A 24693-nucleotide genomic window follows, 5' to 3' on the forward strand; every position below is an offset into this window, starting at 1 on the left:
TTTCTTGGTATGATTCTATTTATTCATTAATTTTCAGGTGTCATGTGTATACAGTGGTACCTTGGGTTAAGAACTAAATTCATTCTGGAGGTCCGTTCTTAACCTAAAACTGTTCTTAACCTGAGGTACCACTTTAGCTAATGGGGCCTCCCACTGCCGCCGCGCCGCCGCCACTGCACAATTTCTGTTCTCCATCCTGAAGCAAAGTTCTTAACCCGAGGTACTATTTCTGGGTTAGCGGAGTCTGTAACCTGAAGCGTCTGTAACCTGAGGTACCACTGTACACGATCGTGCATGAATAGAACATGTGTAAGGGGTGGGGGGGTGCCTGTTCTCTAATGCAGGGATGAAGGATCTGTCTAGACATGTCTAGAAGTGTCTGTCACTGTTGGAGTTTTACTCCCCAGCCAGCATAGCCAATGCTCAGGGATAATATGGGATGTCCTTCCACCTATGGGGCTGAAGGATGGGTGCATTTCAGTTTGCTCCTTCTTCCAAAAAGTGCTGGTTAAACAGGCTTGCTTTTAGAGGTGAACTGACATCGATTGCTGCCCCATTCCCTGGCCTTGACCCTGAGTGCTATATTTAGGCCATGTTTCAAGGCTGTAGCCCTCCTTGCAAAATCACTCCACCTGCAGGGTTCCCAAAAGGTGACAAGAATTCCTCGATAGTTTCTGTTTCGTTGCTGAGCTCGGCAAGGTCGTGGCACACCTCCCTTTCCTTGTAGATAAGAAAGTCCCATCATGTGTTATGTTTCCCCTGACCCTCTACCAGTGGTGTAGCGTGGGGTGCCAGCACCCGGGGAAAGACGTGAAAGGGATGGGAGCGTCACCATGGGGTTGCCATGGGTCCTCCTCCCCCATTTTTAGTGCAAGCTACGAGATGCAGGCTTTCTCGGGAGGTGCAGGACATAGATTCTCAACCGTAGCCCCTCTGTTGTCAGCCTGCTCTTGCCCAGGCTCCAGAATGCTCAACAGACACACACCCAATCTTCAGTACACACCAAAGCTGTGACTTGGGTGGGAGAACAAGCAGCTGTGGGGGTATTTTGGCACGGCCTTTGGGAGGAAGGCAATGGAAACTTTCTGATTGCTACGTCTCCCAGTGGCACACAATTAATGCAGACCTTTCCATGCCACTGATAGCATTATCAGCTGGACCTGCCACTGATAAACCCGCCCAGAATATAAGACCATTGGATGGAGAGCAAGACTCTTCTCAACAGAGATGTCCTCAGCCATGATTGCAGTCCTCTTCGCTGCTCTGGCGTTGGCCTACGGGGGTATGGGTCGAACACAGGATAAATAAGAGGATGGAATTGCCTGGTTCATAGCCCTAAGGCATGGAGGTGGCTGGCCTCCACTCCTTTAGATGGCTTTCAGAAAAAGAGTATCTAGATTATGAATGAAGGACAGCTCAGCCAAGTGTTTACTGGCCAGGACAGCAACAGAATTTCCACATGCAGAGGCATTCTCAGAGGGTCTGATACCAGGAACAAACCACGGGGTTTATCTCATTTATTCAGGCTCCTTAGGGGCCTGGAGACACATCACTGGACAGATGGACCTCTGGTCAGAATCTGCAAAGCAAGTGGTGTGTTTGAATGGGAACCCTGGAGAGCAGGTCAGACTAGACCGTCCTTGGCGGGGTGGGGAGGTGCTCTCAAAATGCAGCGCAGAGAAGCGGCAACTCAAAACCCAGCCAGGAGCGATTATGGTCTAGCAATGAAGAGTGAGCACCATTGTTAACAGCAGCAGAGTAGGATTTTTTTTACAGGCTGCTAATATGCTGTTTGAAACTGCTCTGCACTTGTCAAGCAGATAAACAGTGATGTGGTTTTTTTAAAGACATCTGAAGAAAGCCCTGTTCAGGGAAGTTTTTAGTTTGTGAGGTTGTATTGTGCTATTTCTACTTTTTGTTGGGAGCTGCCCAGAGTGCCCGAGGCAACCCAGTCAGATGGGCTGCATATAAATTATTATTATTATTATTATTATTATTATTATTATTATTATTATTAAGCTCATGCAAGCCTCAAAACAAGATGCACAATCGATTCTACCAGGAGATGTGGAAAACCTCTCCCGGTGCTTTTCTGATATGTAGCAGGCACTGAAAGCCATTTTGTGGGCACTGTGTGCAGATATGGTGGGGTGGGGAGGGGTCTGCATTTCCAACTCACCCAGGCTGCATACGCAAAATAGCTTTGAAGCTCATTCAGAAAGAGCACGTGCACACACACACACACACACACACACACACCACACACAAAGAGTTCTGGGCATTGTCATTTGTAAGAGTTGTTGGGAATTGTAATTCCTTGAGGAGTGAACTGCCGTGCCCAGAATTCTTCAAGGGGAGAACGTGGCCTGAAGGTCTAGTGTATGTACACAGCCTGTACAGACTCAGCAAAAACTCATTTCTTTCACACACACTCTGATTTCCAGTAGCTCAGCCACCACCAACCCCTGAAAGGGGTGGTATTGCGTAGAGTCAAAGAGGGTTCTTGGAACAATATAGGCGTGCTTAGTTATAGCCTGAGCATTTTGCTCCCTTGAGCATCCTCCATCTGTTGCGCTGAACCTTCCAATAGTGTCTGCACTGTGTCCTTTTTGCAGCCTTCAGTTGTGGGGTCCCGACCTACAAGCCCAATGTAAGCAGAGTTGTTGGAGGGGAGAATGCCCGGCAGAACAGCTGGCCCTGGCAGGTAAGATACAGCCTTGCAGTCTTGTTGTCCAACTAATCGCCTGTCTCTCAGTATTGAAAAAGATTCCTTCCTTTGGCTTTCCATCATGGACTATTTTCCCGAGGATTGGGTGGGGGGTGGGGGTTAGGGTTAGGGTTAGTGTCCCAGCCATCCCAGCTGCCATGTTCTGCTGTGTGCTCAATTTCCAAGTCTCAGAAAAACAGGATTATCTCTGTATTTTGTGGTGCCTCCAGAGAAGGGTTGGTTGTGGGGTGGGAGCTCCCATGCATGCCAGAGAAACAGGATTCCACCACAGATTTGAGAAGTTGACCCTGTAATGAGAGAGGAAACAGCTCCAGGAAGTTGCCCCATCTCCGGTTTGTCAGCTATGAAAATGTAGCAGGTATCAAAGTCAACCTGTCAAAGGCCAAGTAATGAAAGGAGAAAAAAATCAGAGTCAAAATCATTTATTACAAAATGCACACTCAGAGCATCTGGAAAAGGGTTTCCATGAGCAAACTTGTTTCGGCTCTGATTTGGGTAGCGTGAAGGGTGGTCCAGGGTTGGGCATCCTTCAAGCTCATCCTGAGACTTGTCTGTCATTCTCAGGCTTCCCTTCAATATCTGTCCGGTGGGAATTGGCATCACACATGTGGCGGGTCCCTCATTGCCACCAGCTGGGTCATGACAGCCGCTCACTGTATCAGGTACGTCAGCACCCCAATAAAACAGCTGCTTCCATTTAAGACTCTGGGATTCTTGGCACTCTGGGAAATTTGGCCACTGCTGGCAGTCTGTGTCCAGTTATGAGCACCACAGTTGGAGAAGGATATTGACAAGATGGGACGTGTGCAGATGAGGGCGACCAAGATGTTCAAAGGCCTGGAAACCAAGCCTTATGAAGAACAGTTGAGGGAGTTGGGTATGTTTAGCGTGGATAAGAGGAGACTGAGAGAGAATATGACAGCCATCTTCAGATATCTGAAGAGCTGTCACATGGAAAATTTAGCAAGTTTGTATATGCTGCTGTTCCAGAGGGTGGGACCCGAACCAATGGATTCAAATGACAATGGACTAAACTTTAAGATGAACTCTCTGATGATAAGAGCTGTTCAACAGTGGAAAGGACTATCTTCCAGTGTGGTGACTCTCCTTCATTGGGGGTTTTTAAGCAGAGGTTCGATATCCATCTGTCAGGGATTCTTTATTGATCCTTGCCTTTCAGCCTGCCTGGAATACTGAGACAACTGACCTCCCCCTTGCTTAGACCATCACATATTGGTCACTGAGAGAAGAAGATACTGGACTAGTTGGGTCTTTGGCCTGATGCAACGAGGCTCTTCTTGCTGTTGGCAAAATGAACTGTAGCCCATGAAAGTGTTTGATATGCAAAAAATACTGGCTTGTATCCATAATACAGTGGTACCTCGGGTTAAGTACTTAATTAGTTCCGGAGGTCTGTTCTTAACCTGAAACTGTTCTTAACCTGAAGCACCTCTTTAGCTAATGGGGCCTCCTGCTGCTGCCGCGCCGCCGGAGCACGATTTCTGTTCTCATCCTGAAGCAAAGTTCTTAACCCGAGGTACTATTTCTGGGTTAGCGGAGTCTGTAACCTGAAGCGTATGTAGCCTGAAGCGTATGTAATTTAATAAGAGCTTGTGGCCCATCTAGTCCAGCATCCTGTTTTCACAGTCGTCAGCAAGCTGGACCCTCAAGTGTTAGTCCTACTCAGAGAAAGACCCCCTGAAATCAAGGCAGAGGACTCGTTCAGGTCCATTAATTTCAATGTGTCTATTCTAAGTAGAATGTAGTTGGATACAACCCGACTCATTTGATTTTTCTTCTTCATTATGCAAAGAAACACTCTCATCCCTCCCTCTTTTTCTCCATTTCTTCAGTTCTGGTCGGACTTATCGCGTCTTCCTTGGAAAGCACAGTCTCTCAGCCAATGAGAGAGGATCAGTTGCCGTTTCCCCATCAAAAATCATTGTTCACCCAAAGTGGGACGCAAGTAGACTTACCAATGGGTAATATAATAGCTTTTCATGAAGCAAGAATAGAAGAAATTATTGTGGCCAACAGTGGTGGTGGTGGTCGTGGTGGAGCAGAGATAAAGTTAATTTTCTATATTATTATTTTTCAAATCAATTCTAGTATTTGGCATGCCATCAAAGTCATACATTTATTTTTTTCTGAGTAAATCTTGCGTTTTCCATGTGAAAGCCAGCAGCAGCATTAACAAACTGCGGCTGAATTACTTTTTCTAACCAAGAAAAATGGAACCCCTTAGTCGTTAGCTGATGCATGGTTTAATCCTGCTTTCTAGCTGCAGGATCATCCCGTGTCTTTACCTGTCCCATGTTTGACATCACATGCAATATCAGGTGTGGGGTAAGGGGTGTGGTTTGAGGGGGGAACAGCCTCACCAGTAAAAGTTGTGGCGGGTCACATTGAGCCTCTGGGCCAAAAGTCCCCCACCTATTGGCCTGGAGGCTTGTCAGTTAATCCAGAGTTTTTGCATTAATTTGCCCAAACCCTAGGAAATGTGGAAAAAATCCTGGGCAATTTATCCGGAATCCCCTCGGCACGGTTTTCTAGTTTCCATGCACACCATAAGCCACATTCTCACCTTACATTTAAAACCATTATAAGATTTTACCAGTCATGGCTACCGCCCCAAAGAATCCTGGGAACTTTAGTTAGTAAACCCTTGTTCTCCTCACAGAGCTACAATTTCTAGAGTGGTTTAACAATCAATCCCTCTTCCCAGTAAACTCTGGGAACTGTAGCTCTGTGAGGGGAATAATGACACCCAGCACCTTTAGCAAATTGCAGCTCCCAGAATGCTTAGGGGGGAAGCCATGACTGTCTAAAGAGGTATAATAATGCTTTAAATAAACGGATGGATGCGGCCTGCTCTTCATGCCCATTTTTCCTCTTTCTCCCTCAAAACCAGGAACGATATTGCACTCATCAAACTTTCTCAGCATGTCACCTTGAGCAACAGCATCCAGACGGCTTGCCTCCCAAAAGCCAACAGTATCTTAGCTGCCAACTATCCTTGCTACGTAACTGGATGGGGAAGGCTGATAAGTAAGTGTTGTGATGGATTTTTTAAATTAAAAAAATATTATTATTATACTTAATTGCAAGCAGTTTGCGACTCATTGCCCTTTTGAGGAGCATAATGCGCAGCAGTGCAGTGATACACTCAGAAGTGCTGGGTCCTTTCATGAGAGTCACAGCCATGCCCCCATCTAAGATTATACAGTCATCTTTATAAATATAGAAGAATAAAAACCATGGGTGCATTGCAATAATAAACAAAGGTCTCCACGTGTTACATTTCAGCTAGATCTGCTATTTTCTGGGCACACTTCTCCTTGGTGTTTCTCCCATGTGATTTCTCCAGGCCAACCCTAGGAGCCAATCTTCAGTGGCTGACTCACCACCTGGATAGCTCAGTTGGTTAGAGCATGGTACTGATAACACCAAGGTTTCAGGTTCGATCCCCGTAAGGGACAGCTGCATATTCCTGTATTGCAGAGAGCTGGGCTCTACAATTCTATGAGTCGATTCCTTTCATTCTGATTGGCTCCAATCAGCACCAAGAGTGAGAAGACTTCTTCTTAGGTGCTAAAATTCTCCCCTTTCTTGCCCATTTGGCATCTCTAGGTGAAATTCTCATGCGCAAGGAGCAGGGTTTTTGTCACACTCACTTGACTTTTGAGGTGGATACGTTTGAGATGTTTGTTCTGCAAACCGTCTGACTCTGCAGTTTTCCCCAGCTCCTCAGGTTTCAATTAGAAGTGCACTGGGAACATCAGGAGGCAACACTTCTCATGGGGCTTTTCTCAGATCAGCAAGCATGGGCAGTCCAGGACAGTGGGCAGGGGTGCCAACTTGAACAAAATATTGGGGAGGCCCAGGTATGCCCCATTAGAATGGCAATTAGAATGGCAATGCTCATCAACTGTGGGGGCTCCCAGCCCCCTCAAATATTTTATGGTCCCTCAGCCCCTAGAAGTTGGCTCCTATGGCAGCGGGTGGGGCTGCAGAATCCTGCAGAAATGTTTCCTGGAAAGAAAAGCACTTCCAACACTACCTGCCATCTCGCAACCACGAGGTTACAATATAAGCCTCTTTCTATAGTGCTCGGGGGATGAAGACAGGGGAACTACCAGGTAGTTTATAAATCTTCTAAATAAAAATAAAATAAATAAACACTGCATGCACCAGCTTTCTAAAGTTCCCTGAGAATGAGGCAGAAAACTGGAAGTCTCTTTCACAGGAGAAGAGCACTTTCAAAGAATGGGAGGACTTTTTTTTTTTTAAGCAAAGCACTAGGACGCCTATTGTGGGACATGGGTGGTGCTGTGGTCTAAACCACTGAGCCTCCTGGGCTTGCCGATCAGAAGGTTGGTGGTCTGAATCTCCACAATGGGGTGAGCTCCCGTTGCTCAGTCCCAGCTCCTGCCAACCTAGCAGTTTGAAAGCATGCCATTGCAAGTAGATAAATAGCTACTGCTCCGGCGGGAAGGTAAATGGCGTTTCTGTGCGCTGCTCTGGTTTTGGTGCTCCGTTGCTCCAGAAGCGGCTTAGTCATGCTGGCCACATGACCGGAAAAACTGTCTGTGGACGAACGCCGGCTCCCTCGGCCTGTAAAGCAAGATGAGCACCACAATCCCAGAGTCATCTGTGACTTTGACTTAACTGTCAGGGGTCCCTTTCCTTTTCCTTTTCAGGTCGCGTATTAGTTCCTTGCTTGACATTGCTCCATCTCATAACTCTCTTGCTTTGGTCTCTTCTAGCAAATGGTCCGTTGCCAGATATCTTGCAGCAGGGGCGCTTGCTTGTGGTGAATCATGCCACCTGCTCCCAGGCCAGCTGGTGGGGCAGCTCAGTGAAAACCAACATGGTCTGTGCAGGCGGCGATGGCGTGATCTCCAGCTGCAACGTGAGTGTGTGCATGCAGGTGTCAGGGTAGGGGCAGCCCAATCCAGTGGCCAGAAACAACACGGCTTGCAATCGGAAGGAGATGTACCAAAGAACCAGATTTGCAATGCGTGACTCATTCTGGCTTTCACAAGAGATGGAGGCAAAATTCAGCTGGGTTTGCATTTGAGTCACATTCCCTGGAACAATAATATGAACGATCCTACCAGCTCAAGATAGCCTGCACTGCCTGGCAGCAGCTCCCCAAGCCAGAGGCACAGGGCTGGATTTAGGTTTGATGAGGCCCTAAGCTACTGAAGGTAATGGGGCCCCTTTATAGGTCTAGCTGTCCTTTGTCAACAACAAATTGTCGCTGTTTTTTGTCTTGAATATATGCTATATGGTAATTTATGGACCTAATAGGTATCTAAAGCCACTTGCACATAACAAAACATGTATTTTATCAAAGTAATTGTTGAACTGAAATACAATTAAGAAGTATATTAATAGTGAAATAATTATTAAGCTCTAACTTAAAATGATTTTTTATTCATAACAAACTTGATAATGCAAACACATTGGCATTTGGCAATAACAAAAGTTCCTTTAGAAACACAATTTACAAAGACTCATAATCTAGTCTCTAGAAACTTGCTATCACATGAAAAAATAATTGTAGGTTTTATTTTATTTGTTTTTTATCTTATATTTTGGAAATGTACATCCAGTTGTTTTTTCCTTTAAATTTTTTTGGGGTCCCCAAGAGAGTGGAGCCCTAAGCTATAGCCTGCTTAGCTTATACATGGATTTATGTATAAGCTAAGCAGGCAATGCAGAGAGGTCTTTCCCAGCCCTTCTGGAGCAGCCAGGTGTTGAACCTTCTGCATTCAAAGCAGGTGCTCTAAGGACTAAGCCCCAGCCCTTCCCCCAATTATGCCCCTGTACTTTCCCATTCCCCATTCCTCAACGCAGAGCATTCGTGGTGACCCAGAGCATCTCCTTCCCCAAAAGCTCCATCAAATTCTGCTTGGCTTGTTTACAGGGGGACTCTGGTGGCCCACTCAACTGCCAAAACTCTAGTGGGAAATGGGAGGTGCACGGAGTGGTCAGTTTCGGTTCCTCTCTTGGCTGCAACTACTACCGCAAGCCGTCTGTCTTCACGAGGGTCTCCGCCTTCAACGACTGGATCGCGCAGGTGAGCAGCACACCTTGAGGCCGGTCCGCCATCCTTGCCACTTAATATGGATACTGCACCAAGAGTGGGCTTCATTAGAGACAGAAAACATTTGGGATGAAAGGTGTCAGGGGAAGATCTGCCTTTCGACTGAGGCTACACTCACATTTTCCTCTGGATTTCTGAAGCGTCCAATTCCCTGGCTCTGTTTCCGATGTGGATTTGGTGCATTAGGAAAACAAACACCCCTTTCTGTGTTTGATTTCTGCAGAGTGCTGCCATAGGCATGCAATTCAGATTCATTCCACCCAAAATCATTTACAAAATATTTTGCCCCTTTGAGCCCTCCCCAAAGTAAGCCCTCCCCATTCAGACTGGAAACAGCCCTCAGATTCAGCTGCCAGTCTGGGCAGGTTTTGTACATTTTATTGGAAGTATGTGGTTTCTGCAGAGGAGGGAGGAGATCACCTTTGCCTCAGGTAACCAAAGGTCTCTGGGCAACCTAGCAGGCATCTCTAATGCCTCTAATCTGCCCATCCTGTTTTTAGAACACAAAGCAAGGATGGATTTGGGTGAAAGATGGCTGCAGGGATTTTGGTTTCAAAAGGGAGGGTCTTTGTCAGCCAATCCAGGTCCCCACTCATAGCCATTATATGCATCTCAAGCCCCCATCCCACCACTGCCATCTGCGAAACCAGTTCATGTGAGACAAATGGGATGAAGGGAGGGGGGAGGGGGACATGCCACACACAAAAAGCAATTTACAAGTTTTATACAATGCTCTAAGCGGCTTATGTAAGAGAATATAAAATATGCATCCAAAAATGAAATCAGCAAACATCATAAAACGATCAAAATACAGATGAAACCTTTTAAAAAATGAATATATACAAAGGCAAATAAGCCAATGCTTCTTGCTTTTTGAGATGAATGCTCACACTTCCTCTTTCTTTTGCATTGTCTTTAGGTGATGGCGCAGTATTAAGGCAAGGAGCGTTGAAACCCAGAGAGAATCGGCCAGGAACGCTATCTTAAGAATAACACCAGTTGCACAATAAAACAAAAGCAAACATTGCAATAATCCAAGCAAGAGTGTCCTGTCCCAGATGCTGGGAGCACCTTTTTTTTTTTTTGTATCTATGATCTCTTCTTTAATTCTCCGCCACTTTGCCCAACGCAACATGGTTCCAGTTGTTCTGATGAGGGGTTACAAAATTCAACATGTGCTGCTCAGGTACTTGGTGGCATCTCCTGGCAGGGTGATTTACGGTGCTTTATTCAGTTCTTATTAACACTGATTTATTATTGGCCTTCTCAACCACTGTCCCAAGGTGATTTAATAGATGAGAGAATTAAAAACAGTGAGAAACACAAAAATAGCAAAAGTAAAACCTTTGGCAGAACCAAAGGTTACTTCCACACTGCATGCATCTGCTTCACCCACACACCAGCAGAAATTTCTCCAATACGTGCAAAGGCAATGACCACATTGTCTCAACAGAGACAACCAAGGTAACTTGTCAGGAAGGAATGCATTTGCCAAAATGCAAGAACTCTCCAAGCAGCTGTAAGTCAGAAACATCATGTTTTTTATTTTTCATTTCATAAAATTTATATACATTCTGATTGTAAAAAAAAAAAAAGCAACCCTCAATGCGATTTACAAAAGAATAATGCCATAAAACCATCAGTTGAAAATTGAAAACATTTTTTTTTAAAATAAATTAAAAACAGATTAAAACACCTGTCCACATTCTACATATCTGGGTAAAGGTAAAGGGACCGCTGACCATTAGGTCCAGTCGTGGCCAACTCTGGGGTTGTGGCGCTCATCTCGCTTTATTGGCCGATGGAGCCGGTGTACAGCTTCCGGGTCATGAGGCCAGCATGACTAAGCTGCTTCTGGCGAACCAGAGCAGCACACGGAAACGCCGTTTACCTTCCCGCCAGAGCGGTACCTATTTATCTACTTGCCCTTTGACGTGCTTTCGAACTGCTAGGTTGGCAGGAGCAGGGACTGAGAAACGGGAGCTCACCCCGTCACGGGGATTTGAACCGCCAACCTTCTGTTTGGCAAGTCCTAGGCTCTGTGGCTTAACCCACAGCGCCATCCACGTCCCTCACATATCTGGGTAGACTTGCCTAAATAAAAGTTTTTTAGCATGCGTCGAAAAGAGTACAGTGAACATACCAGCCCAATGTCAATAGGCAGGGAGTTCCAAAGTTGTGGGCGCAGCCACACTAAAAGATCGATTTCTTACAAATGCAGAATGAGTATTATGTAGCACCTGTCTCAGTACTAGTTCCACAGAACTAAGCAGTTGAGTGGGCATATTTGGTAAATTTGTCAGACAAGCACCCTAAAGATGGCTCAAGTTTCATGTAAAGCAAACTCTTAAAAGTTTCAGCAGACCTGCCAAAAATAAACTGAAACGGGCTTGAACAGACACCACAAGGGCATGGAATTGTCAAAATTATCAGGATGTGGGATGCTCTTCAGATCATGTTCTGTCCTTGTTCCTGCCACTGAGCAGATTCAGAGACACCCATAGAGGAACAGAGTCTAAATAAGGAACAAGACAGACTGCAGAGAAATAGATTTAATTGTGCACATACAACGTACACATCCTCTTCCCCCAACAAAGTGCTTTTTAAATTATTGGGTTGTAGCTGACCAAGTCCTACTCAGAGTAGACCCGCTGAAAACAATGGATCTAAGCGAGTCATTTCCATGGATCCACTCTGAGTAGGGCTAACTTTGGAGACAACCCTCTATTATTCATCTGCGGCCCTGTTTACACCTCTAACATGAGCTGGCTTAACAGCTTCCCCTTAAGCACTTTTGCAAAGGAGCAAAGACGGGCAATTGGAAGAAGTAATTTGGAATGCCCTCAATACAGACACAGGAAAAAGTAAGAGAGGGGGATCTTAAATTGCTGGAGGACACCTTGGAAGGGGGCAGGCTTTTGATGCAAACTGGCTTTCCAGGCCATTTTCTCCGGAGATCGATGGGCAATTCAGAAACCAGAAAGAGAAGAGAAGAATCTTCGTAGAGTGATGAAATTTGCTCTCCTGATGGCTTCAAGACAAAACAAATCCATAAGATCTGGAGATACCGCAGCTCTCTAGATATTGTTGGGACTGCAATTCCAATCATCCCAGACCATTGGCCATGCTGGCTGGGCATGATGGGAAGTGTAGTCCAACAACATCTGGAGGGACATAGGCTCCCCTTCCCAGCCACAAGACAGCTGCTTCACCAGCATCTGCCTTCTTGACATCTTCTGCGAGAGGGCTGGTCTCTTCCCCTGGGTTTGTTAAAGGCAAAGCTTTGCCAGGGTTCTTCATTTGGCTGTGAAGAAGAATCGCTTCCGGAGGAAGTTAAAACAGCCAGGCATCTGCTTATATTCCCCTTTTGCAGAAACGGCATTTGCTACCTGGGTGAGAGAAGGGAGAAACCATTTGCTCCACCTGTTCTTACACACAAGCATTGTATCAATAAAAGGGATGTTTCAAGCATCAGGCAACAGAAAAATGGCTCGGTGGAGTAAGAGACTGGAAATTTGGTGGAAGGACCACAGCTCAGCTTTGGTCCGAATTTATTTAGCATCATAGAATTGTAGAGTAGGAAGAGACCCCAAGGTTCATCTAGTCCAACCCTCTGCAAGGCAGGAATCTCAGCTAAAGCATCCATGACAGATGGCCATCCAGCCTCTGCTTAGAAACCTCCAAGGAAGGAGATTCCACAACCTCCCAAGGTAGTCTGTTCCACAGTCGGAACAGCTCTTCCTGTCAGAATGTTATTCCTGATGTTTAGCCGGAATCTCCTTTCTTGTAACTCAGAGCCATTGCCTCAAGTCCTACCCTCCAGAGCAAGAGAAAACAAGCTTGCTCCATCTTCCGTGTGACAGCCCTTGAGATATTTGAAGTTGGCTATTATACCTCCTCTCAGTCTCCTCTTTTCCAGGCTAAACATACCCAGCTTCTTCAAAAGGCTTGGCTTTTTCGGCTGTGGCTCCAATCTGGTGGAACGCTCTGTCACAAGAGACTAGGGCCCTGCGGGATTTGACATCTTTCAAGGGCCTGCAAGACAGAGCTGTTCCACCAGGCCTTTGGCCAGGGCACAGCCTGACCTCCTCCTTTGGCAATCCTCACAGAACTCTAGCCAATGGTTGCCATTAATTTGATTTGAACTGATTTTATAATGAACTGATTTTAGAATGTTGTATTATTTTACTGTTGTTAGCCGCTCAGAACCCGGCTTCGGCTGGGGAGGGCAGGATATAAATAAAATTTTATTATTTTATTATTATTATTCTATACTTTAAATTAATTCTGACGCTAAGCCACAATATTTTGGGGTTTTTTTGCTTCACAGCAGATGTAGAATTCCACAGTTCAGAAGACTTCTGAGCCTACACACAACCAAGTTCTTACTTTTTTCAACATAATTAGTAAACAAGCTTTGAACCCAATACATAGATAGTGAGAAGCCTCATTTCCATAGGGATTTAGTTATCCAGTTATGAATCCCAAGGATTCTGCTCTGACATTGTACTTGAGCCGACTGTGAGGAACTCTGAGGTTGCATCCTGCACTGCAGATCCTGTACTGAGAAGGAGGCTAAGGGAGATTGTAGAGTTCTTTCTAACTCTATGATCCCAAGCCAGGCCTCCCAGCTCAAACATGCAGAGCTTACCCTCAGAAGCATGTTGAGCAGGTCTTCGGAATGGGCATACTGTTCCAACACGTGGTCCAGGGTTTCGACATACCAGGAGCCTGTGCACTTATTCCTCCAGGACACAAAACCTGCAAGGAAGGAATAAGGGGGAAACCTGTGAGAAGTTGTGCGGATCCCGCGATCACACAGAAACAGATAGAAAACTTGCAGAAAGAGGAACTGGGTGCAGAAAGTCAGCTTCCTAAGAATCTCAGCAATATTTTGTTTTTAAAAAATCAAGTGTCTAGTCCTTATTGAGAATACATGCTTGAAAGCAGGGCCGATCTGTGGTGGTGAGGAACAGCAGAGCTGTTTGGCCTTGGGCCTCAACATTAAAGGTAAAGGGACCCTGACCATTAGGTCCAGTCGCAGACAACTCTTGGGTTGTGGTACTCATCTCGCTTTATTGGCCGAGGGAGCCGGTGTACAGCTTCCGGGTCATGTGGCCAGCATGACTAAGCTGCTTCTGGCGAACCAGAGCAGCGCACAGAAACGCCGTTTACCTTCCCACTGGAGCGGTACCTATTTATCTACTTGCACTTTGACGTGCTTTCAAACTGCTAGGTTGGCAGGAGCAGGGACTGAGGAACGGGAGCTCACCCCGTCACGGGGATTTGAACCGCCGACCTTCTGATCGGCAAGTCCTAGGCTCTGTGGTTTAACCCACAGCACCACCCACATCCTGCCTCAACATTAGACACTTGTTAATTTTTTGCCATTTGGGAAGTATCACAGACCAGTACCCCTTTCACCACTCATAACATGCAAAGGTGCATCAGATGGATAGAGGGCTTCTTCTGTGTGGCCCATACCGTCCAAAAGTTATGGGGAAGCACCTGTTTTTTTTGGGGGGGGGGGCAGCTTCAGCCTACCATGTGCCGATCAACTCTGAATCTATCGGTCAGGGAGCATCTGTGATGCAAGGCAGAATCCTTGTCACCACCACCCAAAAGCAAGATCTGAAAGAAGGAAACTCTGCAAGCACCTGCAGCTTTTTGCCTCCCTTCACTGCTACAGCGGCTGCTGCTGCTTACCTGGAAAAGTAGAGTAAGACACCAGGATGTCACTAGGGGTGGGCAAGCTGGCAACAGCATCCGTCTGATCAGAGCCTCCTGCAGGCACCTGGATGGGAGATGCATCCGACTCGACCGCAGAAGGGTCAGAATCCACTTCAAACCCCCGGTCCTTCTTCTCTAGAAAACCCAAGCGCACAGACCTCTCAAAAAACATCTACAATACACGAACCACACAATAGTGTGCTTAAATATTTTTTAAAAACTTTAGTATGGAAAATAATGGCCATGAGGAAATAGGATTGGAAGATACAGAACTGGATGTGAATTAACTATTCTACAATAAACAAATAAATATGGAGTGTTGTTTTAATATATGACTACAGGGTAGACGCTGTTAACAAAGACAAAATGATTTTTTTGTTTTTCTTTCTTTCTTATTATAGTTCTTACAATGCAGCAATACTACAATGATGTGTTCGAAAACAAACAAACAATCTTTTAGCAATTTAACATGACATTCAACATACATATATCTAAATATTATTATTTATTTTCACCCTCTTTCCCCCCTGTGACTTCCCTCCACCCATGTTTGGCGTTATAAGCTTTATTACGGTATCTTTTAAATTGTGTTTAATCAGTATATTAGTGCTATTGACAAGGAAATCTTGTACATTTTCCCTCTTAACTTTGTGGGTTTCAGGCTAAACATTATCAATAAATCACTTTTGGAACATCGTTTTACCATATATTAATCTACACACACCCATTCTTTCTTTAAATTTTGGTTAGATTGTAATCTGATTGCTGCCGTCAAGGCGAAAGGATTCGTTGTTTTCCAACGAGGACTAACGGTTGCTGATGTTATTGGAGGTAAAGTTGCTATGTTGGAGTGGAGGAAGAGGACTGCTGACATTTGGACTTTTTGTGCGGAAGGGGAAATGAATGAATTTGAGACATTTGGGTCTGAAGATTGGGAAAATATCACTTAGCAGAAGCAGGAATAGCTGGACGTCACCCTAGAGAGAATACTTTGAATAATATTTTTATCTGTAAATGACGGGCTGAGAATCAGAAGCCCTTTTTATTTCTCACTACCCCCCTCCCCCATTCTTCTATTATTTTCGGTGTCCTCTACTCTGGGTCACTGTGAGGATTTTACACACCTGAAGGTGGTGCATACTTGACAAAGGAAGAAGAGGAGTTCGGATTTGTTATCCCACTTTATCACTACTCGAAGGAGTCTCAAAGCGGCTAACATTCTCCTTTCCCTTCCTCCCCCACAACAAACACTCTGTGAGGTGAGTGGGGCTGAGAGACTTCAAAGAAGTGTGACTAGCCCAAGGTCACCCAGCAGCTGCATGTGGAGGAGCGGAGATGCGAACCCGGTTCACCAGATTACGAGTCCACCACTCTTAACCACTCCACCACACTGGCTCTCAAAGGACCCTGTGTGAGAGGCAGAGAAGGGAAGACCTCCTAGGGTGGGAGGCTGGGAGAAGAAATGGAAGCTCCCAGGTGAGAGCTCAGAGGGTCCACCCCCTTCTGTGGAGACAAGGGTTAAGATCTACCTTGGAGAAAGGACTTTGTATTTCCCCCCTCTCTTTCTTTTTGGGGTTTTCATTTAGATCAGTTTGTTTTTTATTGTACAACATGATGAAAAAGTTTCATTTTTAAAAAAATTGGGGGTGAGGGGAGAGGGTTAGACAAATTCATGGAAAGGAGGCCTATCAATGTCTACTAGCCATGATGGCTATGCCCTGCCTCCACAGCTGGAGTCAGAAAAAACTTCTAAACAGCAGTTGCTGGAAACCACAGGAGGGGAGAAGGCTTTTGTGCTTGGGTCCTGCTTGAGTTTTTCCAATTGGCCTCTGTGAGAACAGGATGCTGGACTAGATGGGCCATTGGCCTACTCCAACGGACTCCTCTTAAGTTATTAACTCCCTCCTCATTCTGAAAACGCCTTCAATCTTGAACGCTACCTAGTTTCAGTGACACATTAGCCCCTTCCAGTCATTGTTTTCTGCTCTGGAAACTAGCCCTTTGTTTCCTTTGGCCTGCACACCTGGTTCTGGTCCTCTTGGAACAGCCTTTCTCAACCTGTGGGTCCCCAGATGTTGTTGAACTACAACTCCCATCACCCCTAGCTAGCAAGGCCAGAGCTCAGGGATGATGGGTGTTGTAGTCCAATAAAGTCTGGGGACCCACAGGTTGAGAACCGCTGTCTTAGAACAACGGCCAACTCCCTCCAGGTCCTGGACTCTGAGTTCCCAGAGGCCTATCAACACACTCACCTCCTCCACAAGCTTGAATGAAGAAGAGCTTGGGTTTCCCCCTCAGGCTAGGGCAATGGGTGCCATTGAAGTAGCTGACAATCTTTTCCACAGCGATGGACCGCCCATCTGTGCCATAGATTCCACCGGGAAACTGAATGTGGCTTGCCTGCAAGGAGAGAACCGGTGGCTGGCAAAGGTATTCAAAGAAATTCATGCCAACTTCCAGGTACCAAGCCTTCTCTGATTTCTCTTTCCTTGCAGGTGGCCTTAAAAGATGCCATATATTTAAAGGGCTAGCAATTCCTAGACCTTCCACAATGGCCACTGCCATGCACCCGACATGGGGATGCCCTTGAAGATGGTCCAGAGGCTACAGCTAGTGCAGAAAACATTGCGCTGCCACCAATGTTTCTCCTACTCAGAGTAGACCTATTGAAATTTATGGATGTGGCTCACTTGTCTATAAATTTCAACAGGTCTAGTCTGAGTAGCATTTAGGTGGATAAAACCATTTACTTGGCTGGAGATTTTTGCACTGCAAAATTTGGAGAAGTGTGAATTTCAAAGGATGGCATATTGTTTGGAAAGTGCCTGTTAGGCAGGTTTGCCTTTAAATGCAAACCAAATTAAATTCCTTAGTGCTCCTGTTCAAAGTTGCAGCCAGCCACACCTTTTTCCAAACTATGCCATTCCACCCTTTTCTCCTCCCTTCCTCAAACAAACAGCATTCCATGTCCACCGAGCATGCTCCATCATGTTTTGGGGGTCCCCATCCTTATCTCTCTTCTACATTTACTTTGGCAAACCTTGGGGTCTCCCCTGAACCCTGCCAACAGTGCCCTCATGTGGGTGAATGTTGCCATCTTGGCTATAAGAAGGATCAATTTATGAATTGCTCCCCATGGAACATTCTAAAGCAACTTAATAATAAAATTATAAAAGCATCAACAATAAAAACAAATTTAAAAATCTGGGGTGCAAACTAGCTTTTTCCTCATATGGAAATATATACAGAATCATTCAATTATATAAAAATGGATCAACTAGAAGCCAGACGATTTAAGATTTCTTTTAAAAAGGATTTTGAAGAGCTCCATTATCCAAAGAGAGACAGCTCTCTGCCCCAAGGGTCTTACAATCCTAGGATGTGAATGGAGCACCAGCCTCTCTTACCTGACAGCCGTGGGAAAGGAGGACGACCAGGCAACAATCGAGAGAGCTGTGGTCTCGCGTGGCCAAGCTCTGAAGCTCTGTGACAATCTCCTGCAGATATTTCCAAAGATCTCACGTTAAAGACATCAACACAGCAGGTAACCTCAGCTCTGCCCTCTCTAGAAACCCCACCCTGGTGTCAAAACTGCTGAAAGAAAGCATCAAGTCAAAGCCTATGGGAAGGGACACACTCCTTAATCATGCAGGTTCCCACCCTGTAGGCTGGAGATGATGGATGAGGGGGGAAGTGCCATCATCCCCTTTCCAGCTGCTGGTCCTTATTTGGGTTCCCCGTTTGGCTGTGGGGTTGGAATTCCCACTGCAAGGAAACATTCCTTGGGGGCTTGTGATTGTCAAGACTAGTGATCGCTAGGGAAATAAAGCAGAAGAGACATACTAGATCAGGCCAAAGGGATCCTATCTAGTCCAGCATCTTGTCTTTCCAGGGGCCAATTTTTTTAAAAAAAATCTGAATCATGAAATCATTGTAACCAGCCCTGAGACATGCTGGTGAAGGGCAGGTAGGTAGGTAGGTAGGTAGGTAAATAAATAAAATAAAATAAATAAAATAAAATAAAATAAAATAAAATAATAATAATACAGTGGTACCTCGGAAGTCGAACAGATTCCGTTCCGGAAGTCTGTTAAGACTTCCAAAATGTTCGTAAATCAAAGCCTGGCTTCTGATTGGCTGAAGGAAGCTCCTGCAGCCAATCGGAAGCTGCGGAACCCCGTTGGACTTTCAGGTTCTAAAGGACGTTCGCAAACCAGAACAGTCACTTCTGGGTTTGCGGCGTTTGGGAGCCAAAACGTTCGACTCGCAAGGCATTTAGGATCCAAGGTACAACTGTAACAATAATAATAACATTAATAATAACTAACAACAACAACAACAATAATAATAATAGGAGACCTGAATGTGAGAAACAGCAGCCCCTACAGTACTGCTCAAGGCTGTGTTGTTTTCTGCGTTGGTTCTGAAATTCTCACCTGAGCTTTAAGATCCCGTCGGGTCAAGACCTCAAAGCGTAAGGATCTAAAGCGTTTCTCCAGCTTCTCACAGTCCACATCGGACCCAGCCCGGGAGGATAAGCCAGAGACGCTGCTGAAGTTCACATTGTTGATGATAAGGCAGTAGCCGCAGGGGTCCGTTCTCAGGACGTAAACCTGTCAAGCAACATAGGAGGTGGGAGTTAGAACCAGCTTGTTTGCCATCAAAAGCGTCCAGGAGAGAAAGGTGAACATGAAAGGGCTGTCAATCGATGGGCCCGCCCATCAAATGTGGCCTGTGAAGCCAATCTTGGTAACAATCTGGCCCATGGAGCCAAAAAGCTACCCCTGAGCCTAGGGAGAGCGCTGCAAGGGCCAGTGATAGAGGCCAGGAGACACGTATTTGAGCCCTGCACCTGAGGTTGCCCACTGCTGGTTTAGCTGGAGGTGGGAAGAGACCAAGTTTCCATATGTTAAACAACCCACAGGAGCAAGGCCCAAGGGTATGTCTCAGAAGGAGAGGACAACAGCTCAGGCTCTGTGAGTGGGAGGCCCCAGAAGGCAGAGGGCCTTCTCGGTAGCAGCGCCCGTGGCCTTGTGGAACACCCTCCCACCAGATGTCAAGGAAATAAACAATTACAGTGGTACGTCTGGTTACGTACTTAATTCTTTCCGGAGGTCTGTTCTTAACCTGAAACTGTTCTTAACCTGAAGCACCACTTTAGCTAATGGGGCCTCCTGCGGCTGCCACACGATTTCTGTTCTCATCCTGAAGCAAAGTTTTTAACCCGAGGTAATATTTCTGGGTTAGCGGAGTCTGTAACCTGAAGCGCATGTAACCTGAAGCGTATGTAACCTGAGGTACCACTGTATCTGACTTTTAGAAGACATCTGAAGGCAGCCCTGTTTAGCGAAGCTTTTAATGTTTGGTGTTTTATTGTGTTTTAATGTGTTGAGGGACGCGGGTGGCGCTGTGGGTTAAACCACAGAGCCTAGGACTTGCTGATCAGAAGATTGGTGGTTCGAATCCCCGTGACAGGGTGAGCTCCCATTGCTCGGTCCCTGCTCCTGCCCACCTAGCAGTTCGAAAGCATGTCAAAGTGCAAGTAGATAAATAGGTAGGGAAGGCAAACAGCGTTTCTGTGCACTGCTCTGGTTCGCCAGAAGTGGCTTAGTCATGCTGGCCACATGACCTGGAAGCTGTACGCCGGCTCCTCGGCCAATAAAGCGAGATGAGCACCGCAACCCCAGAGTCGGTCACAACTGGACCTAATGGTCAGGGGTCCCTTTACCTTTACTATGCCCAGAGCATCCCCATTAGAAAGGGTTTCAAGGAGCAGTGTCAGGATTTGATTCCTTCATTGCAAGGGGTTAAATTAGATGAGCCGGGGGGTGGGGGGGGGCGTGTCTCTTCCAACTCAGAGTTTGTTTTTGTTTGTTTCTTTGGTTTTAGGAAAGGCCTCTTCTTGAGGTATGTTAGGCAGTACTGTGCCATCATGGGACAAAGGCAACCTTGTTCATACGCTTGCAAAGGTTTTTATAAGTGTGTTCTAGCAGACAAATGGGATACAAATAAAGAATAATAATTTTCACCCAGTTCATCATCATTTATATCTACCCCACCCATATGGCTGGGTTTCCCCAGCCACTCTGGGCGGCTTCCAACAGAAGGTTAAAAATACATTAAAACATCAATCATAAAAAAAACTTCCCTAAACATGGTCACTGGTGATTCTGGCCAACGTACCACACTAGTCTAAGCACTGTATGTTGGATGCTTCTGAGCTGCCACGGAAAAAATTAAGGTGGACAAAAATTAAGGGGGCTGCCCATCCCCACCCACCTGCAAGCAAACCCTAAATATGCTGATTGCAGAAATGGTAATAAACTAACCGTTTCAGCATTCCTTCTGGTATTTTCTTCTACAGAGCCTAGAGAATGAGACAAAGGTCAAAATATAAATATTTAGAAATATATTTAATGTATATAAGGCAGTGGACCCCCCGTTTTTCAAAAGCCAAGCCATGGACACCCTACTTTTGAAAATTTTGATATCTCCAAGGTAGTTTTTGTTTTGTGGTGCCGCAGACCCACTGGGTCAGTTAAGGTAAAGGTAAAGGTACCCCTGCCCGTATGGGCCAGTCTTGACAGACTCTAGGGTTGTGCGCCCATCTCACTCAAGAGGCCGGGGGCCAGCGCTGTCCGGAGACACTTCCGGGTCATGTGGCCAGCGTGACATCACTGCTCTGGCGAGCCAGAGCCGCACACGGCAACACCGTTTACCTTCCCGCTAGTAAGCAGTCCCTATTTATCTACTTGCACCCGGAGGTGCTTTCGAACTGCTAGGTTGGCAGGCGCTGGGACCGAGCAACGGGAGCGCACCCCGCCGCGGGGATTCAAACCGCCGACCTTTCGATCGGCAAGCCCTAGGCGCTGAGGCTTTAACCCACAGCGCCACCCGCGTCCCATTGGGTCAGTTACACACCATCAATTAGGAAATCTTTGTAAGAAATCAAAATCTGACGTAAGAAATCTGATTTCTCCTTACCCCGAGTAGCCGTGATGTCACGGGGCGGTTTCTGGCATCTCTGATTTAGTTCTTGAACAGGAAAAGGCAAATTTCCAGAAGTCGTAATACCTGCAAGGATAGGGTCTGCTGTGTTTCTGCACAAGTTTCATGTGGTGCCAAGATTTGGGATGTGCACGCATGCACTCCAAACAATTGCTCTGTCATTATGGGTTCGATGCATTTGGGATGCATTCACACTGCAACAATTGTAGGCCAACCACAGTACAATTAAACCTGACCATTAATGATGAAACTGGTATAAAGTTTCCTATGAGCAATGCAATACAAGAAGCCAAATTCTTCACTTGTAAACACTGCACAGATGCTGCATAGCAGCAAAAATCATCTACAGCAGTGGGTGGGAAACCTGGTGCCCTGCAAACGTTGTTCAACTACAACTCCCATCTTCCATGACTGTTGACTGTGGTAGCTGGAGCTGATGGGAGCTGGAGTCACAGGTGAGCCACCCTTGCTTTAGAACAACCCCCGGGTCCCAGTACCATAGTGGAACTGAGCAAAAATTTGCTTAATGGAAATAACAGGATGTTCTCCTCCTCTCTAGTCCCATCTTCATTCTCCTTCTAACATTTCCTTGCATCTGTTTTAAACTGCAACCTCCCTTGCATAGGAACCTGTCAAGCCTGTTCTTCATAAACCATAATGATTTATGTTCTACCACAGACCCCCCTGACCATTAGGTCCAGTCGTGGCCGACTCTGGGGTTGCGGCGCTCATCTCGCTTTATTGGCCAGCATGACTAAGCCGCTTCTGGCGAACCAGAGCAGCGCACAGAAACGCTGTTTACCTTCCCACCGGAGCGGTACCTATTTATCTACTTGCACTTTGATGTGCTTTCGAACTGCTAGGTTGGCAGGAGCTGGGACAGAGCAACAGGAGCTCACCCCGTCACGGGGATTCGAACCGCCGACCTTCTGATCGGCAAGTCCTAGGCTCTGTGGTTTAACCCACAGCGCCACCTGCGTCCCTTTTATGTTCTACAATAGCCTCCCTCTAATAGCTTCCCATCCAAGCCAAATAAGAGGGATGTATCAGCATGCTCAAAATAATCTCAGTTTGTAGAAGTTAAAAAAATATATACTGAAATATAACAACAAAAACATGCAAGCAAGATGCCAGCCATGCCCTTTCCCAAAAAACTCCATTCCATTTACCCTGCCTCTCCTGGTTGCCTGCCCCCATGCTATATCTGCATTGACTGTTTTAAGTGTGTGAAGAATACAAGAAAAGGAGGGTATATGGCATGGAGTGTCTTGGGAAAAGGTATGTTAGCTTGAACAGGAATGCTCTACACTGCAACACTGGGTTGCAGTATTAACAACAAATCGCCTCTATTTGTTTTTCACCCTGATTTCTATAGATATAGTTTCAGGACCATGGAGGCATGCTAAAATGAGGTTATAAAATCCCCAACTGAAACAAGATCAGAGAAGAAATCATACGTGGATCCCTTGGTTCAGAACGTGTACGGATTTCAACTGGCTTTAGATCAGCTGGGTGCAACTGTGGCTGGTCACCTCCTGCGCTCAGCAAAGCGGCCAGGTCATTCTGTCCAGTTTCTTGGAGACACCAGATGAAAGCAGGCAATGCTCGCTTCCCACGAGTCTGCAGATCAATAACCAGCTGTCTGGCCTGGTCTCGGCGTGTACCTGCTTTCTGAAGACAAATGAAGGTTATTCCTCCGGGAATTTGTAAACAAAAAACTTCACAAACAGTGCATGCATAGTGGAGGAGAAGAAAACAGAGGACAGAGGGCTAGGCAGCAATATTGAAATCTAGAGCAGCCTTGCAGACAGCAGCCAGTCAGCAAGCCAGGCCTTTGTTGGGCCCGGTGTTGTTCAATAACTTTATATATGATTTGGATGAAGGAATTGAGGGACGGCTCATCAAATTTGAAGACGACACCAAACTGGGAGGGGTAGATAGTCCCGCAGAAGGTAGAATCAGGATTCAGTATGACCTTAGCAGATTAGAGAACTGAGCCAAATCTAACACAACAAATTGCAATAGGGACAAGTGTACGGTTCTACAATTAGGCAGGAATAATCAAATGCACAAATGTAAGATGGGGGGACACCTGGCCTGACATATGAAATGGATTGAGAGATCTTAGTAGACCACAAGCTCGACATGAATCAACAGTGTGATGCAGCAGCACCTTCACCCAACCCCCACCCCATCTTGCCGGACTACATATCCCATTATCCCTGAAGTCCGAGTCCAACAACACTTGGAGAGCCACAACTTCCTCATCCCTGGCTTAAGTCACACTTTCAAAATGATGTCCATTTTCTGGGTGATAGTCTCAGTAATGTTCTCTCAGTTCTGCTGAAAGCAGAGTTATGTTTTCAAAATTTTAAATTCTGGACTATTTGTAACTTCTGCATTTTTTACTGAATGCCATTCTGGTCAGGCGCTGCCCCAGAAAAGCAGCCTAAAATATTTAAGGCACCCCTGAAACTTCTCCCAGCGGCACAGTCCTATCTGTGTTTACTCAGAAGTAAATACTGTAACAATGGGTGGCGCTCACCACCAGATAAATGAAAGCAGTCCAAGAACCAAAATAGGCACAAGGCAGAGTTAAACAGGGCTTACTCTCCTGTAAATGCACATACAGGATCACAGCCTCAAATACTCCCAAGCACTTGAGGTCGGATCAGCCTTTTAGGAAGTGAAACTTGGGGAAGGCTGGAAGGGATCCCTTGAGAACAAAGGGGCCGCTTGTGCGGGGGAAGGGAGGAAAAGGCACACCTGGATCTCCTCGATCATATCCGGGGTGAAGATCTCTTGGTGCAGCAGCAGATCCCAGAGGGGTTCCACTTTCAACTCCTTCACTAGGCGCAGCCGAGCCCGCCGCAGCGACTGCCTATGATCCTCCTCCATGGCACCTGCGGCGCCGCTTCTTCCGGGAAGGGAGATCCTCCCTTCGACACGTCAGGGGACTCCGCCCCCTCTGACGTTTCAATCCATATAAGGACACCAGAGGGTGGCTTGCTATTGCTTGCTCGGAATCCTGGGCGACGCCCCTTTAACCCCCTCACTCCCGGAGCCTTAACAAGCTGGGGGTGGGGCAGCGGCGGCTTGCTGCGCATGCGCAAGA

General features: G+C 46.2%; 2 protein-coding genes across 3 annotated transcripts; one reads left to right on the forward strand and one right to left on the reverse strand.

The window, feature by feature from the left end:
* The first annotated feature begins 1227 nt into the window (after window positions 1-1227).
* On the forward strand, window positions 1228-9908 carry LOC114602392 (chymotrypsin-like elastase family member 2A). Its single transcript, XM_028740559.2, has 8 exons — window positions 1228-1282; window positions 2616-2704; window positions 3293-3390; window positions 4582-4710; window positions 5640-5776; window positions 7495-7640; window positions 8661-8813; window positions 9760-9908. The coding sequence occupies exons 1-8, from the start codon at window positions 1228-1230 to the stop codon at window positions 9775-9777; spliced, it is 825 nt and encodes a 274-aa protein (XP_028596392.2). The 3' UTR covers window positions 9778-9908.
* CASP9 (caspase 9) lies at window positions 8148-24552 on the reverse strand. Of its 2 annotated transcripts, XM_028740558.2 has the most exons (10): window positions 24345-24544; window positions 23036-23249; window positions 21555-21644; window positions 20900-20937; window positions 19007-19183; window positions 17978-18067; window positions 16823-16970; window positions 14547-14705; window positions 13492-13601; window positions 8148-12229 (listed from the first exon to the last, which is right to left on the reverse strand). In XM_028740558.2, the coding sequence occupies exons 1-10, from the start codon at window positions 24474-24476 to the stop codon at window positions 12137-12139; spliced, it is 1251 nt and encodes a 416-aa protein (XP_028596391.2). In that variant the 5' UTR covers window positions 24477-24544; the 3' UTR covers window positions 8148-12136. The 2 variants fall into 2 exon arrangements, with proteins under 2 accessions (XP_028596391.2, XP_077787547.1); XM_077931421.1 differs by lacking the exon at window positions 21555-21644 and having other exon boundaries at window positions 24345-24552.
* Window positions 24553-24693: the final 141 nt, after the last annotated feature.

Source organism: Podarcis muralis, chromosome 7, assembly GCF_964188315.1.
Source record: "Podarcis muralis chromosome 7, rPodMur119.hap1.1, whole genome shotgun sequence".
Classification (NCBI taxonomy): Eukaryota; Metazoa; Chordata; class Lepidosauria; order Squamata; family Lacertidae; genus Podarcis; species Podarcis muralis.